This window comes from Camellia sinensis, chromosome 13, assembly GCF_055761805.1.
Source record: "Camellia sinensis isolate YWXY chromosome 13, ASM5576180v1, whole genome shotgun sequence".
NCBI classification, from domain to species: domain Eukaryota; kingdom Viridiplantae; phylum Streptophyta; class Magnoliopsida; order Ericales; family Theaceae; genus Camellia; species Camellia sinensis.
This window is the reverse complement of record NC_138973.1, coordinates 56,262,523-56,282,788: the sequence shown is the minus strand read 5'-3', so window position 1 is coordinate 56,282,788 and position 20,266 is coordinate 56,262,523. Positions and strand designations below refer to the sequence as shown.

Here is a 20,266-nt window from a genome sequence, read left to right as displayed (position 1 = left end):
GTCGGTGCTCTCTCTCTCTTTCTTGGAAAACATGGGTTTGTTTATCAAACCCTTCCATCGTACCATCTCTCATTTGACAATCTACTACCAAGAATAATAAGAATAATAAGCTTCCTCCTCCATTCAATAAATATAAATCAAACAAAACTAATTGTTTTCCCACCTAGTTCAGTGTTAGTCGTCCTAGACGTGTCACACGTTGAATGATATCATTCATCTCCATCATCATCTACCTTCAAGTTTAGACATAGAAACACAAACACTATAGTTAAGACTCGTTTGGAAATTTGCTTTTTAATAAGTTTTTAATTTTTTACAAAAAAATATTCAACAAGATAAAAAAAAAATGATGTGATAACTTAAAATGACTTTAATTTTTTAACTTTTTAACTAAAATATTTAATCCCCAAACAATATTTATTTTTAATCCATATTTCATGGTCTATGAGTCCATATTTTTAATTCTCTCATAGCAAGCACAATCAAGAAAACTGCTCATTCCTATATAGTCAACTTGTTGATTAATATAATATAGGATGTACTTTTCATGAAGACATTTGAATGATAGTGAGATTAGTATGTAATACATTTTTTGATTTTATTAAGAATTCTCAATGAAAAAATAATAAAATTTTAAATTTATAGACCTAGTTATTATTATTTAATCTTAAATGGCTAATATTTCTTCAGGAATGCAAGATTTTCATGGAAAAGGTGAGGGAATCAAATTTTTACTTAGCTTGGTAATATGATTTTTGTGCAAATAAATAATCAAGAATCACTATTTTATTTTAATCTATTCCAAGTATTAGAATCAGGAAATCCGAAATCACATACTCCTCTCAATGTTCTTCTCATCTAAACTTAGCGTAAGATGTATTGCATTCTTGTGGTAAGAGTTTGAAATGTAGAAATAATTTCTTCAAAAGTAAAATAAAACATTTTCATTTTCTTAAATCTTGATTTAGTGGAAATATCATTTGCTAGTCAGGGTAGCTCTAAGTACAATACATGTACAAGTGTATGGGTTAGCTTCCCATCAATTAAATAAAACTAACTAGATATAGGAGCGAAAAAGTAAATGAATAAGACTTTGGAGTCAATTTATTATTTTTATTTACCATTTGAATTTAATTTAATCCTTTATTCACTACTTTGGAGTCAATCTTGAAAACCAAAAACAAAATTACAAATTACGGTTTAGTTTTTGAAAAACAAAAAATTAGGAATAATTTCATTTAAGGGAGATTGACCAATAAGTCTCATATTTTGGACTTCCATATAGTCTCATATTTTTCTGTTGTGATTCATTTAATCCTTTTGGATGTATAATGACTTATTGGCCCGTCACATTTGGAAAAAAAAAATACACTAAGAGGTTTTTTAGTGTTACATCATATCTGTCATGTTAATGTGTCATATTTGGAAAAAATTATACTAATTTTTTTTTTTAGAATGTCATATCATACCTGCTAAGTTAGAGTGTCACATGTCACATTTGGAAAAAGTATACTAATAGTTTTTATTTTTTTTAGAGTGTCACATCATATTCGCCATGTTGTCATATTTGAGAAAAATACACTAAGAAATTTTTATTTTTTTTAGAGTGTCACATCATATCTGCCACATTGTCACATTTTAAAAAGTATACTAAGAAATTTTTGTGACATACCTGCCACATTGTCACATTTGGGAAAAAAAAATACACTAAGGAATTTTTTAGTTTTTTTAGAGTAAAAGTCTTGGAGTGTCATATCATACCCGTTGTTAAATTTAGAAAAAATATACTAAGGAATTTTTAATTTTTTTTTAGAATGTCACATCGTTAGAGTGCCACATTAATACTTATTATATTGGAATATCACATTATACTTGTCACATTAAAAAGATAGTATAGTTATCCACCAAAACACTATCAAAATAAAAAATAGGACTGCATGAAAAAAATTCTCTACTAATAAGACTTAATAAATTAATAAAAAAAAAATTGAGACTAATTAAAATACTTGTTTAGAAGATAATTAATCTTATGTCAACTTGTGAAGGGAAATAAATGAATGACCCATCAAACAAACACCAAAGATCCTCTAGAGTATTTTTTTCCTAAAGTTTCTTAAAGTGGTGTATTGTGTGGTTGAGATTTAATATTGAAAAATTGATGTGACTTGTCATTAAATCTCAACCACACAATGTACCACTTTAAGAAACTTTAAAAAAAAAAAAATTCTAAAGGATCCTTGCTCCCTCATTTCATGACCATCTGACAAGAGAAGACCAAAATATCACTATTTTTATTTTGTCATTTCATTTCGCATCTTATATGAGGAATACACAACAAATTCTATGTACACATAAAACCCATAATCTATCAATTATACAAGAGATAAAAATTTTAGGATAAATTATAAATATATTCTTTGAGATTTGATTAAAATACAAATCGCTCCTTGTAGTTTTGAAAATTACATTCCACCTTCTAAGATTTTTAATTTCACAACAAACCGTCCATTTTATTAATAAATTATCAAGTCAATTAACAGTTTTTAATAATATTAGAAATAATTTTCAATTAATAATTTAGGTAATTTTATTATTGTATAAAAGAGCAATTATGAATTTCATTTTTTTAGTTAATTCTGTTAAATAAAAAATACTAACAAGGAGGTATCAGTAATTTTTCAAATCACATGGGACAATTTGTACTTTAAGTAAATCTTCAATGGTGTATTTGTAATTTATCTAAAATTTTAATTCAAATACTCTAATACTACATATTCAGAATTTTACTCATCAATGTGTAATTAAAATTCATTATATAAATAAATCTCATCATACTTAAAAATTCTAGTTAAACAACTTATCACTTTCTTATGAAAAATGCAATAGGTTTCAAATTTTCTACTAAATTATTAGCAAAAATCTAGTTTTGGTGTAATATCAACAAACATCAAACAAACCAATTCTCACAAACAACCAGGCAATGTGGTTAAGCGTCTTAATGCTTTGACATATTCAAAGACTTCTTTGGAGGTTTACTTCTTGAAGAAACAAAGTAAATACAACTAGAAATTGACTGATAATAAAGAAACTTGTCACTTTAACCATAAGGATCAAATTACAAGTTTTTTGACACTATAATTGATAGAACTTTGTACAGACTACAAATGCTAACCACTAATGCTATCGCTACTCCTAATTACAAGTACTGTTATTCCTAGATACATTAGACTACTCCTAATTACAATCGACAGAGTTGATTTTTGTATTCTCTTTTTTGCTCTCTTCTTTGCCTATTTATAGACTTTATGCCACTGGTCATGTTGTCCATACACTGCCACGTGTTCCATCATAAAGTAGGTTACTTCCACTTCTTTGAATAATTGCCCATGATCTTTACAATCGCCTATATTTGCTTCCTCTGTTGTAACCTTGTCTTTCTCTTCAATCTGTGCGAATAAATCACGTGTTCTGCATCAATATACCCCTAAACTCATGGCTCCACTCCTGAGCCACGTTTGGACATGTTCCATCATATTTTCAAGTATATCGACAGAAGAAGCTGCCTCTGCTACCACTGCATATGAAACTGCTCCTTTAATTGCTTCAACCCTGTCACTTGTTCTGCATTTCAAAGTCGACACGTGTCACAAATCTTGTGGTCCTTGCTCCTACTGCATACTAGATCATCTCTTTATGCTTGGACATGTTTATTGACAGAAAAAATAGTTTTTAGTGCCATAACCTTAATTTTATGTTTAAAATAATTTATGGTCTGAATCGACAGACCAAAATCGACTGGTCACAACCAATGAGATTAGATTTGGCCATAATTGACAAACCATAATCAATTAAACAAGATTTGGCCATAATTAACAAGCTATAATTGACAGAAAATTACTTTTTTGTGCCAACAATGCCCCCCCTCATTTAAGGACAAAATTTGGGCCAACTAATGTGATATTTTTTAACCATTGTTGTCTTGCAAACCATATCATAAAAATTAACTTCTGATGCGATCCACATATCCATAGTGGATGTTGGATTCCAAAACTCTTGAATATAATAAAAAAATTCATAAATTTCGACACTTTAAACAATGTCAAAAAATTCACATTCAACAAAAGTGAGTTGTTCATAATGTTCAGTCACTTTTGGCCTAAAATCATGTCCCCAACATTCAAAATTTTTAGCCATCTTTGACTTAAAATTATGTTGTCCAAGTAAATCTTCACCATCATTTTGTGATGGATTTTCATCATTTTTTGTCAAAATGGACTGTTTTTCTTTTTTAGCCATTAATGGCTTAGCACTCTTTGCCATGTTTGGCAAAAAAATCATACCCCCTAAGTATATTTTCACCATTATTTTGTAATGGATTTTTAATATCTTTTGAGAGAATAGACTGTTTTTCTATTTTAGCCACTATTGGATTATGAATATCCTCCAAAATCATGTTATCTTCATGACTTGGTGTACCAACCCTTCGAGCCGCATACCTTGACTTTTCATGAACAATTGGCTCATTAGGAATATGGATATAAGCCTCCCAAGCCATATTATTTTCATACCTTAATTTTTCTTGGCCATTAAACCTTCTAAATTATACTCTCAATATCGAATTTCTTCATCAATTAGGTAAATTTGACCTTCAAGTTGATGAATTTTTGTCATCAAAATAATTTAAAGCTCTTTGTATCAAATAATATCGAGATGATGAAATTATTTGAAATTTTTGCTGATAAAGAGAATTAATTTATCTTCTTATGTCCAAACTTTCATTTTCGCGCCAATAAATTTCATCTTTACAATATCGATTCATTCTTTCCATATCATTTATCATGTCATTATGTTGGCAATAGGTGTTAGAATCATTGCCATAATATTGGCAATCTTTAAACATGGAAGATGAGAGATTCTATTAATAATTTATATCCATGGGAATACTGTCATTCCATTAGCGGTTTGCATCCATGGGTGCGTAAGACATGGACATGCTACTTGAAGGCATGATTCCATAAACATCAGTTTGCTTCTTTATCGCCATTACTTCAAATTAGACAGTGTTCCATTGGGCGTGCCAAAAATTGTTAGTAAAAATCTGGTTTGAATCAAATCAACAGAGGTGATTTGACAGAGAAACTAATTTTCACAAACAAACAATTCAATTAGGCAATGTGGTTGAGTGTTTTAATGCCTTGACAGGTTCAAGAACTTCTTTAGAGGTTTTCTTCTTGAAGAAACAAAATAAATACAACTAGAAATTGATTGATAATAAAAAAAACTCGTCACTTTAACCATAAGGATCAAATTACAAGTTTTTTGATACTACAATCAATAGAACTTTGTACAGACTACAAATGCTAACCACTAATACTATTCCTACTCGTAATTACAAGTATTGTTATTCCTACATACATTAGACTACTCCTAGATTTCTTAAGTTGTGAGTTGATTTTTCTGTCCTCCTTTTTGCTTCTCTTCTTTGCTTATTTATAGGCTTCATGCCACCGGTCATGCTGTCCATAAGCTGCCACGTGTTCCATCATGAAGCAAGTTACTTCCACTTCGTTGAATAACTGCCCATGATCTCTACAACCGCCTGTAATTGCTTCTTCTGTTGTAGCCTTGTCTTTCTCTTCAATCTATGCAAATAAACCATGTGTTCTTCATCAACATACCCCTAAACTCATGGCTCCAATTCTGAGCCACGTTTGGCCATGTTCTATTACATTTTCAGGCATATCGACAGAAGAAACCGCCTCTGCTATCACTGCATATGAAAATGCTCCTTTAATTGATTCAACCCTGTCAATTGTTCTGCATTTCAGAACCACACGCATCACTAATCTTGTGGTCCTTGCTTCTATCCCATACTGGATCATCTCTCCATGTTTGGACATGTTTATCAACAGACAAAAATAGTTTTTAGTGTCATGGCCTTAATTTTATGTTTAAAATAATTTATAGTCTGAATCGACAGACTATCGATAGACCAAAATCGACTGGTCACAACCAATAAGATTAGATTTGGTTATAATCGACAAGTCATAATCAATTAAATGAGGCCTCGTTTGGGAACAGGCTAATTTAGTAACTTTTTGGCTATTTGGCTAAAAAGGTAGGTAAAAAAAACTTGTATGTTTGGGATGACTTTTTGGCTAATTATGAAAAGATGTGCAAAAAAGTAGAGAGAAAATAGAATCTTTGACTTTTTGGTATGGGTTGTTGGCTTTTTGGCTAATTTAGTAACTTTTTGGCTAATTGGCTAAAATAGCCTCTTGCCAAACGAGGCTACTAGTCATAATTAACAAGCCACAATCGACAAAGAATTACTTTTTGGTGTCAACATAAACAAATGATCTAATGTCTCATATGGGTTGCGGACCCCACACCCATGTAAGATATTTGATCATTTATTTGGTAGAAAATTTAATGTTCCTAATGTGTGAGTGATTTTCCGATCATACTGCCCAACTTAGTATTCAGCTAGAGAACACTGGCAGAATAGATGACACCTGGCTAACCTGTAACAGAAAGAGAAGATTCCGGCAGTGGTTTCGACCACCCGGGGCACTCCGACGATCAAGTCAGTATATCTCTCAAAGATAATCAATAATGCTAAACTCAATGCTCAAAGTATAAAATTGCGTACCTTAGACCCACGGGGTGCCTCTCTTTTATAGTTACCTCAATCCTAATCCCACTAGAAGCCTGACTTCTATGGATTCCTGTTCAGCACTTACTTTGGACTCCTCAAGAGATAAAGATAAACTCCCTAAGAGTTTTATCCTTATCTTGGCTAAGTCTCTTCTTTATTCTAGGACTCTTGTCCCTTATCCGCTTTTCTCGGACTCCAATATCTTCGGAGATAACCTCGGCTTAACCGAGATAACCTCGGTGTCATGACCCTGCCGCGTGGCACCTCGGCTGACACGTCGACGTCATCTTGCCACGTGTCGGTACTCAAAAATATATCTCCACACCTAACATTACTTTTTTTTATTATTATTATTTTGGTATAAGTTAATGATATATAGTTATCCTTATAAAAGTTAAGATATGACAAAGTTAGGAGCATTGAAGAGTTTTAGTTTTGAGAGTAGAATAACAGATCATTGTAATTTAGAAGAAGAATAAGGAACTTTAATTACACGTGGTAGAGAAATAAGCATCCCCACTCGTCGAAACTGTTCCATCATCACTCTTTGTTGGCCACTTCATTTGTTTTTTTTTTTATATATGGTCCCAATGGGTGCGCCTAAAAGAACACCTTTAATTACTCAAAAAGCTATCATAAAGTAATATATATATATATATATATATAATCACGCCTCTATATATAATGAGAGCATCACTAACATATCAAATAAAGTTATATGCAAGAAAAAAACAAAAAAGCAAAGACAAAAAAAAAACAAGAAATTAATTATGTGATTGGAAATTATTTTAGATGTGATTCATTTGAAAAATATGAATCATACATTGATATTATTCACATTTTTCTTTATAATTTTTTGTGTACGGTATATTATTATTAGTATATATGTATATACTTTTATGTATGAGAGGGGAGAATGGATAAAAAAAAACATTTAATGTACTTTTTTGTGGGTAGCAACATGTTTTTTCCATGTGGACGGTGTGTTGGAACAAAAAGGTCTTAATCTACAAGCACTATATATGGATTAAATCATCATGTGAAAAATGGACCACCTTCCAACTTATGTAACTTGAAATTTGACAAAAGCATTATATGTATTTGGAAAACCAAACCGAGTATTTTGCCCAACAATGATGAGTATTGATTGAAAAACAATAGCTTCTACCGGGTGTCTCGAAAGGTACAACGCTATTCAATCACTTTTTTTTACTTGCAAAAAATTAATTTCAGAATTGAATACAGCTTAAAATGGTGTGACTTTTGTTCATTTTATGACCGATTTATGTATTGTTAAACATATTTTGCTCCTTATTCAACAATCTCAAAGTCTTATATGCAATGGCTTATGTGGTATTCTTAATCAATGCACCGAAAATTTCTGCAGATGGGTGACGAGAATAACCCACTTATTATCGAGAGTATCACATAAATAATATTACTTAATATTATACAAACATAAATTTTATATAGAAATTTTATACAGAATGACAGGACATTTTAAATTTCTTTCATTTCTAACGAAAACACTCATCATTGTCTCTTATAATTACAAGTATGTCACCATTTATTATTCTCGATGCACTATGTATAGTCCACGCAAATTATATTTATAAATCACTTTCCTACATGATAGTCTTCACTACAACATATAAGAGTTTTAGAGACTAAACTTTTTTTGTCTCTAAAAGTATAAATTTTGTAACAAAATATATTTAAGAATAATTTCAGTTGTCACGAGAATAATTGCTAAAATGTTGTCTTGAAAAGTCAAAAAATAGACTTTTCGGGACACAACTTTAAAAATATCACTAATAAATGTACTTTTAGAGACAAAATAATTTGGTTCTAAAAAGATTTATTTTTTGAGACAACTTTTTGTCCGAAAAGCTTAGTAATTCATCATTAGATATTTAATTTTGTCGCTAAAAATATAATGATAACACTTTTGACGATAAAAATATATTTTTTTTCCATAAAAAGTGATTTTATTCTTAAATATTTGTCTCTAAAATCTTAATTTCTTGTCGTTCATGAGACTATCGTATAATTTTCCAATATTAAAATGTGTTTCTGGCAGGGGTTTTTGTAAGCTAGTACGCTAGAATTCGGGTCAAGCACACTAGCCTAGAATCAATTTTAGTATTAATTGGTTGTCTAAATGTTTTATTATATTACGTTTTAGTGTTTAACTACACGTTAAAAACACTTTGAGATAATGATGATAAGAAGTACTAATTTTAAGTCGTTTCTGCAAAAGATCTTGAAAAATTGACCCCTGAAAATCACAGCGGCCAAACTAAGACTCATTTTTTGCATGTTTGCATTAGTAACATGTTAATTTTCATGTTCCAACACTGTTTGTACTCTTGTTAAAAGAAAGACAAAAAAAACACTGCTTTGTACTAGACAACTACACGATTTCTTTCCCTAAATCTACGTGGTCGGTTAACTGTAGATGGGTCCTGATTGCATAGGGTGTGCAAACGGACCGAATTACCCCTATAACCCGAATTATCTCAATTTTTATGAATTGGGTTAATTTGCTTTTCTTTTCTTTTTTTTCTTCTTAAAATGACAAACCTAGCGACATGGGTTTGATTCTCTAATAAATTTCAAGCTAATCGAACTAATCCAAGAATAATGAAGGCATTTGGCTTGTAGTTGTGTAACACCCTTTGTGGTGCGAAGTTTCGAATTCAACTCATATGGAGATAAGTTTAATACTTTTCGTGGTGGTTTATTTCTCTACTATTATGGGACTTATGTAATTAGTGGTGGTTGTGTTAGGCTTGGACTAGCTGGTTTATTGATTGTTAGATTTTTTTTAACTTTCTGGCTATTGTGGGTTAGTAACCTGTTTAATAATGTAAATATTTTTTATATTTATAATTACTCTCCTATTTATTGATAAAAAAACTAATATGAGAATCAATTATATGACACACAATTTTGTATGGCATACGACAATTTCACTTTGTAATTATTTCCCTTTTATGAATTTGGATAAGGATTTAGAAGAAAAAAAATTTGAAAAGATAGGTAAAATATAATTATATTTCACTATTTTTTTTTTCTTTTCCTTTGTACTCTCTACCAAAAATAATAATCCAAACACAATCTAAGTGTTATTTTTAAGTGGAATTCAGACTACAATTTTCTCAAAATTTTGTTTGGACAATAAATGTTATTCCTTTAGTTCACCGTATGTCAATTTATTTCTTATAGTTTAATTATATCAATTTTACATTTAAAATTTATGAATTATATTAATTTACACTACAACATATAAGAGCTATAGGAATCAAATTTTTTGGTCTCTAAAAATGAAAATTTTGTTGCAAAAGACATTTAAGAACCAATTTCTATCGTCATGAGGATAGTCGCTAAAAGGTCATCTCAAAAAGTCAAAAACAAGACTTTTAAAGACAAAATTTTAAAAATGTTGCTAATAAATACACTTTTAGAGACAAAATAATTTGGTCTGAAAAAGATAATAATTCATCACTAATTTCCAATTTTCATTGCTAAAAATATAATAACTATATTTTTCGCAACAAAAATATTTGGTCCCCAAAAAATAAGTGTGTCCCTAAATTTTAGTTTTTAAAACCTTATTTTTTTATAGTGTTAGTCCAACTGATAATATTTTAGAAATTAGACTAAAATTAAGGGATAAAATAGTCCATTTAGGCTTGTTTGGGAAGCTAAAAGCCAGGTTTTTTTGGCTATTTTAGTCACAAAAAATAAAATAGGCTTTTTAGCCTAATAAGACAAAATATCACATCTAACCCATAATCATTACATTATTTCTCTTACAAAAAAGTCAAAAAAGTGAAAAGCCCTTCTTAAACCAGACTTTTTAGCCCCATGTTAAAATAGCCAAAAAAACCAACCTACTTCCCAAACAAACCCTTATTCTCTTCAAAGTGATTTAAGGATTAACATCTAGTTTGAAATGATCTGTTCTCTTTTTGTGAATTTTTTTTTTTAGTTAATCAGTAAAAAAATAATTACAAATATGAAAAATATTATATCAAATTGAACAATTAAAGTTCAAAACGGTAATTAGAAAGTCCAACAGTCACTAGTAGTAAAAACTAGAGAAGAAATAAGAATAAAATAATTATATTCAACTTTGAGTTGAGGGAGAAATAAACACCACAAAAATATTAAACTCCTCTCTCTATAGGGGTTAAACTCACAACTCAAACCATAAATTGGTGCTATATAAACACCACAAATTGGTACCAAACTCTTTTTTAGGATAATTTTGTCATTTATTTCTATTAACTTTTTTAATGAATGTTATCAATTAAATTAAATTGACACGGCATAAAAATAAATAAATAAATAAAATTAAAGAATAAAATTGACACAATTGAAATTATATGGAATAAAATGACATAATTGGCAAAATATAGAAGTCACTAGTATAATTTGCTTATTTTGTTTTGTAATAAACATCTATAATAAATAAATTAATTAATTAATGTGGAACCACAGTTCTAATTTTTGAATTAACCCAATTTAATCGGGTTGGGTTATTTCGATTTCAAAGGAGGGAACAGACCAAGACTGATTTGCCTTTTCTCATAAATACAAAAATATTAAATTGCCAAACTAGTTTTTTAGGGTTTGTGATGGGTTTGCCCCTTAAAAAAAACTATATACTCGGTTAAATATAAATACTTTTAAAGTAAATTTTCTTTTTTTTAAAAAAAAACACATTAAATTGCCAATAGAAAATTGTTTCATTATTTCATCTTCGACTTAAGTGCCAAATAATAAGAAAAGAAAAAGTATATTGATTGTTCTTCGCAATCAAAATTAAGAAAATAGAAGGAATAACTTAATGGATAAATGCAAACATCATTTTATATATATGTGTGTGTGAATGTGTTAAGGTACGCGTTTGGGTAGCTATAGTTGGTCCATACCAGAAAATGTTTTTTTTAATAACCTAAATACGCAGACAAAATTCAGGAGGTGATCACCTTTTAGGAATTTAACACTTCGAGAGACACAAACTACTACTTTAGCCTTGAAATTCTCATCTTTGTTACTTTTAAAATAAATGTCTCATTCAAATAATCAATGTTCAACCTTTTTACTCTATCAACTCCGGTGAAGAGCTGCCTCATCAAGTTTTACTTCCTCACGACCAAACACTCCCTTCAGCTTTTTTGACAAAGAAAGAGATTATCAATGAGTGACCAATGGGAAAATATGGTTGATTTGTCAAAAATGAAAAATTCTAGTTCCCATTGCTTGTCGGATATACATAAACCTCAGCAATGAAGTAGGCATGCGACAGATAGGAAACATAAATTATTTAGTATTTTGTGATCTTTTTTCATCTTCTTTTAAAATTTTTAAATAAACATAGTTTTTTGAATTTTAAGTTTAAGGTTCCTAATATTAAGATTTTATAATATAAAAAACACACAATATTTTCATATTTGTTGGGTCGCATTGTCATAGAGAAATTTTAATTCTTCAAAAAGAAATTTTACAAAGAAAATTTCAAAAATTTCATAGATAAATTTCAACTCATTACAGAAAAATTTGTTACAGAGAAATTTGAGCTAAAATATCTCTAATAATATTATTGAGGGACCTTAACTAATAAGGAAAAATATATTGGATCTCTCCTATTACTAAAAGTTAAAAAGAAATATTTCACTAATTTGCCCTAATTCATTATTATTAAACAAATATACGCTTATTATTGTGAAATTTTCGCAACGATAGGGAGAGGTACTCTTCATTTGCTTGCAATGGAATTCGTCCTTTTTTTTTTTTTTTTTTTCTTTTTCTTGGGTGGGTAGGTAGTAATGTGGGTGGGTAGGTAGTAATACCATTTATAAACAAATTACACGTTAAATTTTTTTATCACAAGATAATGATTTCACATTAATAAATAGAAAAAAGTTATGGACTTGAAAAATGTTATATAAAACTTATTATGAAAATATAGTGTGTGATGTAAATTTAATTTAGTGTTATGCGTGTCACTCCTTAAATAAATGTAGTCTAAGATACTTTTATACGGTATCTAATATTGTTGTAATAAATTTTATTTTTATGTTAAAAATCTATTTATTTATAACATTTCTCTAAAAGTAATCATACACTCACTCATTCTTATGCAAATTTAAACGTAAATGCTACCCTAATCCTATCCTCTCTTATAGAGTACTATCCAGATTGATGGTCTGAATTGAGGGAAGAAAAATTAATGGTGAAGAAATTGACTGGTCTGACACTTGTTAGTAAGAGCATCTATATTAGCTTTTTTAAATTTTTAGTCAAATTATAACTAAAAAGTTATTTCACTATTTTAGTTTACTCATCTCTTTAGTACTTACTATATCAAACTCTCTATTCTAACTTAATTTTATTAAAATATTATCTTCTTATTATGTTTATTATTTTTTATTTTTTTATTAAATTGATGAGTTATTAACCAAATAATTCTTAAAAAATGTAAAAAAAAAAAAAAAATGATCGTTGATCGGTTGACTGGCCAGATTTTTGATAACACTAATCTCCACATTGTAACAATGAACATTACCTCACTTGTTGTAGCGAGGTATTGTAACACTCGTATATTAGCGATGAAGAGTAATAAAACTAATACAATCTATTTTTGATGAACAGTATCACTAATTTAACTAAAAAATAATTTTAACTAATTTGATGGGAATGCTCGGAGTCGTTGACTAAAAGTTTTTTTTCATTCAATTCAATTGGTCTCAACAAATCATCCTTATACTTTATTATATTATAAAGTTTTTACATAGATACGGTTAACAAAATCTTTTTAGTTTTTTTTTTTTTTTTAAAAAAAAAAACTGTACGAAAAGTCCAGTATACATGGAGAGTTTAGTCAAACAATACGTTGAGAGCAAGAAAAGGGCAGTTGTGACATTTCAACGGCAAATGGCTCTCTACTCGGTGAGGGGTATTTCAAGAGGACTTTTCGGACAGAAGGGGTCAATTTCAAATTATAAAAAATACTTTTTCTGACTTTTATTTTTTATTCTTTTTAAGGATAAATGCTAAATGGTAATTTGAGTATAGTTTTGGGGAAATTATTATTTAGGAGGAGTTTTAAAAAATTATTAAAAAAATTATCATTTTAATTATTATAATTTATGTATATATATATTTTTTGTAAATTTTTTTGACATCACTAGTATGTAATTCCCCTTATTTTTTAAAAAAAATTTAATTCATATAATATATTACAATGAAACTCAATAAATTACTATAATAGTGATAAAGAACAAATACAACATATAATTAATAAAAATAAACTCCTAAAATGAATAGTACAACTTTTATTTTATTTGTGTTTATTTTCATTCTCATATTTTTTGGAATTTTTTTTAAAAATATTCATCATTTTTATTTGTGTGAAAAATTATTTTTTTGTCTAGGTGTGCAATTTCGATAATAAAAATTGTTCATTTTGTAATCTATAAAAAAAATTAAGTTTTTTTATAAATAAAACCATAAAATAAAAAAAGTTGATTATCTTATCGATCGGATTTTTTTCATAAATAATATATACGAAAGAGTTTACAAAATAAACGATTTAAATTATTAAAATAAAATCCTTTTGGCCCTACAAACCTTGACAAAATCCTCCAAATTGAACTGTCTCAGAAAACTAGTTTTCAAGTGAAATTATAAAATATTTCTGAAGTATCACGTGTTTGCACTATCTAATCAATTATTATTCATGATGGCTCCTCATGTTGCTTAATCATCTAACACAATATCTCATTTACGCACATTTTCTACCAATCATAATATTATGAATTATCACACATATTTATCTTCCGAAATGACTTAGGCCAAGTTTGGCATTCACAAAATAATCCATCTTTTTATCTTTTTTTCGTCATTTTTCTGTACATCTTTTCGTAAAAAGACAAAAAATACACTTATTTAAGTCATCCCAAACAACTGTTAAATAATTACCCGATTTTCAAAGAAGTCAACCAAACAAATTTTGTATTTTTCACAAAAAAATAATAAAACCACAAGACAAAAAATGAAAACACAATTATGGGTTCATGTAATTGTGATCTAAACCCAAGGGCATTTAGCAAAGACTCACATCTATATACGGATTCCATCTATTCCTTCTATATATACCTTCGTTGATCAATTCAATCCTACTTGGTTGGTTTAAGCTAGCGCTCTCTCTCTCTCTCTCTCTCTCTCTCTTTCCCCCCCCCCCCCCCTCTCTCTCTCTCTTTCCCCCCCCCCCCCTCTCTCTCTCTCTCTCTCTCCCTAATACCATGCAGATGGGTTCTACACTTCCGGCAAACAACCTCAAACTCGTTCAGAACAGAGGAGCCAGCTTCAAATGTCGTGGGTCACCATCGAACCCATTAACTAGAATGCCCACGGCTACTTCACTAGCTGTTAAACCAGTCACAACCACCGAGTCCACTCGCAAACACTTATCCAACCTTGAAAAGTTGCTTCAAACTCAGTCTCAACCCAATCCATTTGACCCACCAAAACCAGTTGAGAAACTTATCAGCAATAATGGTGGGCAGCCGGAAAACAAAGGGAAAGGTCTACTGGAAGGCCTAAAATTGGCCCGTATTTGGCCCGAAATGAAGGCAGCCGAGGACATGTCTCCTCGAAATCTTAACCGCCTCCAACGACTATTGTCGATGAAACAGGAATATTCTCCGAGGAACCATCTCGGTAGTCGGTGGAGGGAATATCACGGCTGCAATGATTGGTCCGGCCTTGTGGACCCGCTCGACGAGAATCTCCGGAGGGAGGTGGTCCGGTATGGTGAGTTTATTCAGGCTGCTTACCATTGTTTTCACTCAAACCCCGCCACGTCAGCCGATGAAGCCCCGTCCCTACGCCATGTGGCATTGCCGGAAAGGTCATATAGGGTGACGAAGAGTCTTTATGCCACGTCATCAATTGGGTTGCCGAAGTGGGTGGATGACGTGGCACCAGATCTCGGGTGGATGACCCAACGGACAAGTTGGATCGGGTACGTGGCAGTTTGCGACGATAAGAGGGAGATTGCACGGATGGGAAGAAGGGATATCGTGATTGCCCTCCGTGGAACTGCCACGTGTCTTGAATGGGCAGAAAATTTTCGGGATCTGCTAGTTCAAATCCCAGGCCAAGATGACCAAACCAATGGCCAACCCAAGGTGGAATGTGGGTTTTTAAGCCTATACAAGACAGGTGGTGCTCACGTGCCAAGCTTAGCTGAGTCAGTAGTAGAAGAAATTCGCCGGCTAATGGATTTATACAAGGGTGAGACCCTAAGTATCACCGTGACCGGGCATAGCCTGGGTGCGGCCTTAGCCCTATTAGTGGCTGATGAATTGAGTACATGTGCACCGGAGGAGTCGGTACCACCAGTGGCAGTTTTTTCCTTCGGTGGCCCGCGTGTCGGCAACCGAGGATTTGCAAACCGTATTAACACAAACAACGTTAAAGTATTACGTATTGTGAACTCTCAAGACGTGATCACTAGAGTTCCCGGTATGTTTGTCAGCGAAGGAATCGATGAGGCGCTAAGGAACTCAAGCGCAGCCGCGGTGCTCGACGTGCTTGACAACAACATGCCATGGGCTTACTCACATGTTGGAACAGAGTTGAGAGTTGATACAAAAATGTCTCCATACCTAAAGCCAAATGCAGATGTAGCATGTTGCCATGACTTGGAAGCTTATCTGCATTTGGTAGATGGTTTTTTAGCATCAAATTGTCCATTTAGGGCTAATGCTAAGAGAAGTTTAGTGAAATTGCTTAATGAACAAAAATCCAATGTGAAAAAATTGTATACAAGTAAGGCAAAGGCATTGACTTTGAAGCTTGATAAGAGGGAAGGAATGCCTATGTCTAGTTGTTTGCCAAGCCCTTCTTGATTTTGCTACTTATTTTATTATCATAGTAGTAAAAGCACCCATTTTTGGGGCCAAGGATAAATATACTTGTACAAAACTGAAATAAGAAAAAAAAAATCCATTCTTTTCTTTTTTAATCTATTCATGTGTCTATTTCTTTATCATTTCATTGAGAAAAAATTCCATTTTAGTAAAAATATAAACCTAAGAGATCTCAAGTTGTCAAGTTCTATTCTAACCACTCTTGAGACTAATCTAGGCTTATGCCGGGTAAGTACCTAATAATGTGAGACAGCTTCAAGCTTTCTTTTTCAGCAAGTTTGAGTCAATTTTTTTTTTCTTTTTTTTTTTTTAAAAATCTTCAAGTTCGTCTAAACTATAGTATCTAAAAATTAAAAATATATATTGAGAAGTTTGAAAAATAAATCACTAAAAACAAAAATAAACATACTTTTTTAGGCTTTTAGACAAAATTTTACTTATTTACATTTTTAGTGTATGTTTTTCAAAAAAAATCAACAAAAAAAAAATTAAAATTAAAAAAAAAAATCATTAAAAATAAAAATAAATAAAAAAAATATTTTCATCTATAAGTTGGGCCAAAAGACCCAACATATATGTAGGAAACTAATTAGGACAAAACCCCAAACACCAAAAATTATCTAGCGTAAAAGGAAATACCTAGTGGTTATGGGACCTGGGATATTGCTGTGATTAAGTCACAATAGTGATCTACTGTGAGTTTGTGGAGGTTTTTTTGAGTTTTTTTCGATGATCAGAACCGTTTATATTGTAAGATTCGCTGAGTATATCATCCATACAGAAAATCAAGTTAATCAGAAACCCGTAATCCCATAATCATATTCAAATTGTTTTATAAAAATTATCAAGATAATGTCAACCGTTTATATATTAAAAAATAAATGTGCTTTTGTTATAAAGTTATAGATTCTAATCAATTAGATTTTTTGCATGGATGATCTATTCAATAAACCTTACAATATGAACAGTTCAAATCATCGAAAAAAAGTTGGAAAAAACCTCCACAGGCTCACAGCAGATTGTTGTTTTGACTTAATCACAGCAGATCCGTGGTTGTGTGCCTATGTGTTTTGTGTTTTTTTTTTTCATATTGTTCATATTTTTTTGGGTCATGTAAATGCATATTTTCTCATTATTGGATAGGCACACTGTTACTTTAGAATTCTTGATATAAAAACACTGCTCTGCCACGTAGCTCGAATAAGTTGTGGTTCGAGTGGCCCGATTTTGAGTTTCTATTTGGTGTGTGTGTATGCTCAACTCAACTCTCATTTCAGTTCAAAAGAAAAGAAAAGAAAAGAACAGAGTGAAGACTTCTTCGTAACTTAGCGACAGTGCTGCCGTTGAGCACCGATCAGAACAGTGAAAGGACCGGAACAGTGCTACCGCTGAGCATCAATCCGGGTGCTGTTGCTGTGTGTGTGCCGCAGCCACTGCTGTTGTGTGTAGACATCAACATTGTGCTCTGTTCATAGTGGAAGAAGATGAGGAGTCTACCAAATCTTTTTATACTGACTGAGTATCTTCCAAGGTTGATAACTAACTACTACTGAGTTTTACTAGGGCTTTGTTTTGTATTCAATTCTCAACTGAGAAATTTGTGTAAACCCAAACCCAAACCACCCAAACCCTCCCTCTCTTTCTTCACCATTTTCCTTCTCTCTTTCTCTCTCTTTCTTCCCCAAACACACATAAACACAGTTGAAAATTCCAAACTCAATCCAGTCTCAAACGATTCAAAATTCACATAATCAAATCAACAATGAGTATCACGAAATCAAGATCCATTAACTCCTTCATGTCATTGAGACACCTCCGCCTATCGGCCATCATCACTTGTAGAGACATCTCCATTTCATCTCTATTCAATCTCTCTCCACTTCTTTCTCAATCTCTCCATTCCTCCCTCCGCCATTTCTGCACCTCTTGCGATCCCAATATGAGGTAGGTCTAAATAGTACTCAAACGTACATACACAAACATAGAGTTGTTCAATAATAATGTCTAATCGTTTGGTTTGTGATTTTGGTGGTTACGAGTTAAAAAAGGTATGAAATTCCACCTCCTGTAAATTGGGGCATCCGGATAGTCCTTGAGAAAAAGGCCAATGTGGTCGGACGATTCGACAAGTACGTGAAGACTCTCACTCCTAGAATTCACTTGCTCATTCTTTTTGTTGAACGAATTGCTTACGTCCATTCCCTCAAGGAAGAGGCCATTCTCATTCTCGACCAATCCGCGATTGCCAAGGACAATGTTAGCATCTTAATTGATGGGGTTGATGGTTGATTATGTTTAGTTGAGTAATTGCAGATCGTGGACCCTCGCCTGGCGTCTTATGGCGTTGAGAAGAGCTTTTGTTTCAATGGTTTTTGGCTTCGAATAGAGGGAGACAAAAAACAGGGTATAAGGAGAGAGAAAATACTGATATATTATATTATATTTGACTCACTAGGAGGAGAGAGAAAATCTGGAATTTTAGATTTTAGGCCTATCGAGTCAAAAAAATTCGAGCTACAAAGCTTTTTCCATAAAAATAATAATATTTAGGGCTGGTTTGGCATGTTATAAAAAAAGACGAAAAGTCAAAAAGTTATCACTATTCACAAAAAAAATAAAAATAAATTTACACAAAAAAAAAAATACAAGCCAACTTTCTATGACATGACAATGGTATAGTCTGAAGTGTTGTCTGCTAAAAAAAAAAAAAGTCTCAAACGATGGTACAAATAACACAGGCGGTGCACAACACAAGATGGTGTTGTTCGGCCAGTGGGGCCCCATCACGGGCCTCGTTTTGATAATCTAAACCGTTCAATGTGTAGAACTTGTCGAGTACTATATGCCTATTAAAAATCACGTTGATTGGATATCGATAACTATATGATCAAACAAGTTTTGTATAAAAAAATAAATGTTGAACAAATTAACGGTTGACAAAAAACTAATTTGATCAGATAACTATCGATATCCGATTAACTTGATTTTTGATAAACATATAGTACTCGATGAATTTTACACATTGAACGGTTCTGATTATGAAAACAGGACCCGTGGTGGGCCCCCACGAGTTGAACAGTACTGTCCTGTGTTGTGCTCGGAGTGGAGGCACCGTCCAGTTCTGAAGTATGCAGCATAAAGTACTGGCTTCATGGTACAAGGGATGTCAATATGCATTTATATGTTTAGGGGTAATATGGTAATTTTCTTATTTTATACAATATTTTAATATATATTTTTTCGTAAAAAGTTAAAAAGTTGTCCCAAATAACTATCTTTTTTTCCTCTACTTTTTTATCAAAAAATTCAAAAAGTACACTTATTTAGTTTATCCCAAACAACCCCTTAATATAATTTAATTTAAAAAGATACATATTTAAAGAGTTGTTCCCAGTCACCATCATCCTTATATGTAGTTTGTGTTGTGTACTTAAAGATGTTGTTGGCACAAAAGTCAACGCGAATTAGGTTGGTAATGGTAAATGGCCACCATTGTGAAGAGCATGTATGTATAATTGACTCATTTTGTAGTTGACAGATACAGAAGTGTACATTATATATAAATATGTACTGTACAAATATTGGCTTTCTATACCTACTTTCTACTTGTATTTTTTTCTTGGGGACCTTGACCGTGTTGAAATTGACTTCTTGGCTTAAT

At 31.5% G+C, this 20,266-nt stretch overlaps 2 protein-coding genes across 2 annotated transcripts; both read left to right on the top strand.

Annotated features, from left to right (window-relative positions):
• The first annotated feature begins 14,853 nt into the window (after positions 1-14,853).
• Positions 14,854-16,704, top strand: LOC114312974 (phospholipase A1-Ibeta2, chloroplastic). The gene has a single exon (XM_028259284.2). The coding sequence runs from the start codon at positions 14,974-14,976 to the stop codon at positions 16,582-16,584; it is 1,611 nt and encodes a 536-aa protein (XP_028115085.2). The 5' UTR covers positions 14,854-14,973; the 3' UTR covers positions 16,585-16,704.
• A 1,663-nt stretch (positions 16,705-18,367) lies between these two features.
• On the top strand, positions 18,368-18,894 carry LOC145805398 (uncharacterized). The gene is made up of 2 exons (XM_082900527.1): positions 18,368-18,549; positions 18,654-18,894. Exons 1-2 carry the CDS (start codon positions 18,368-18,370, stop codon positions 18,892-18,894), a joined length of 423 nt encoding a protein of 140 aa, XP_082756653.1.
• Positions 18,895-20,266: the final 1,372 nt, after the last annotated feature.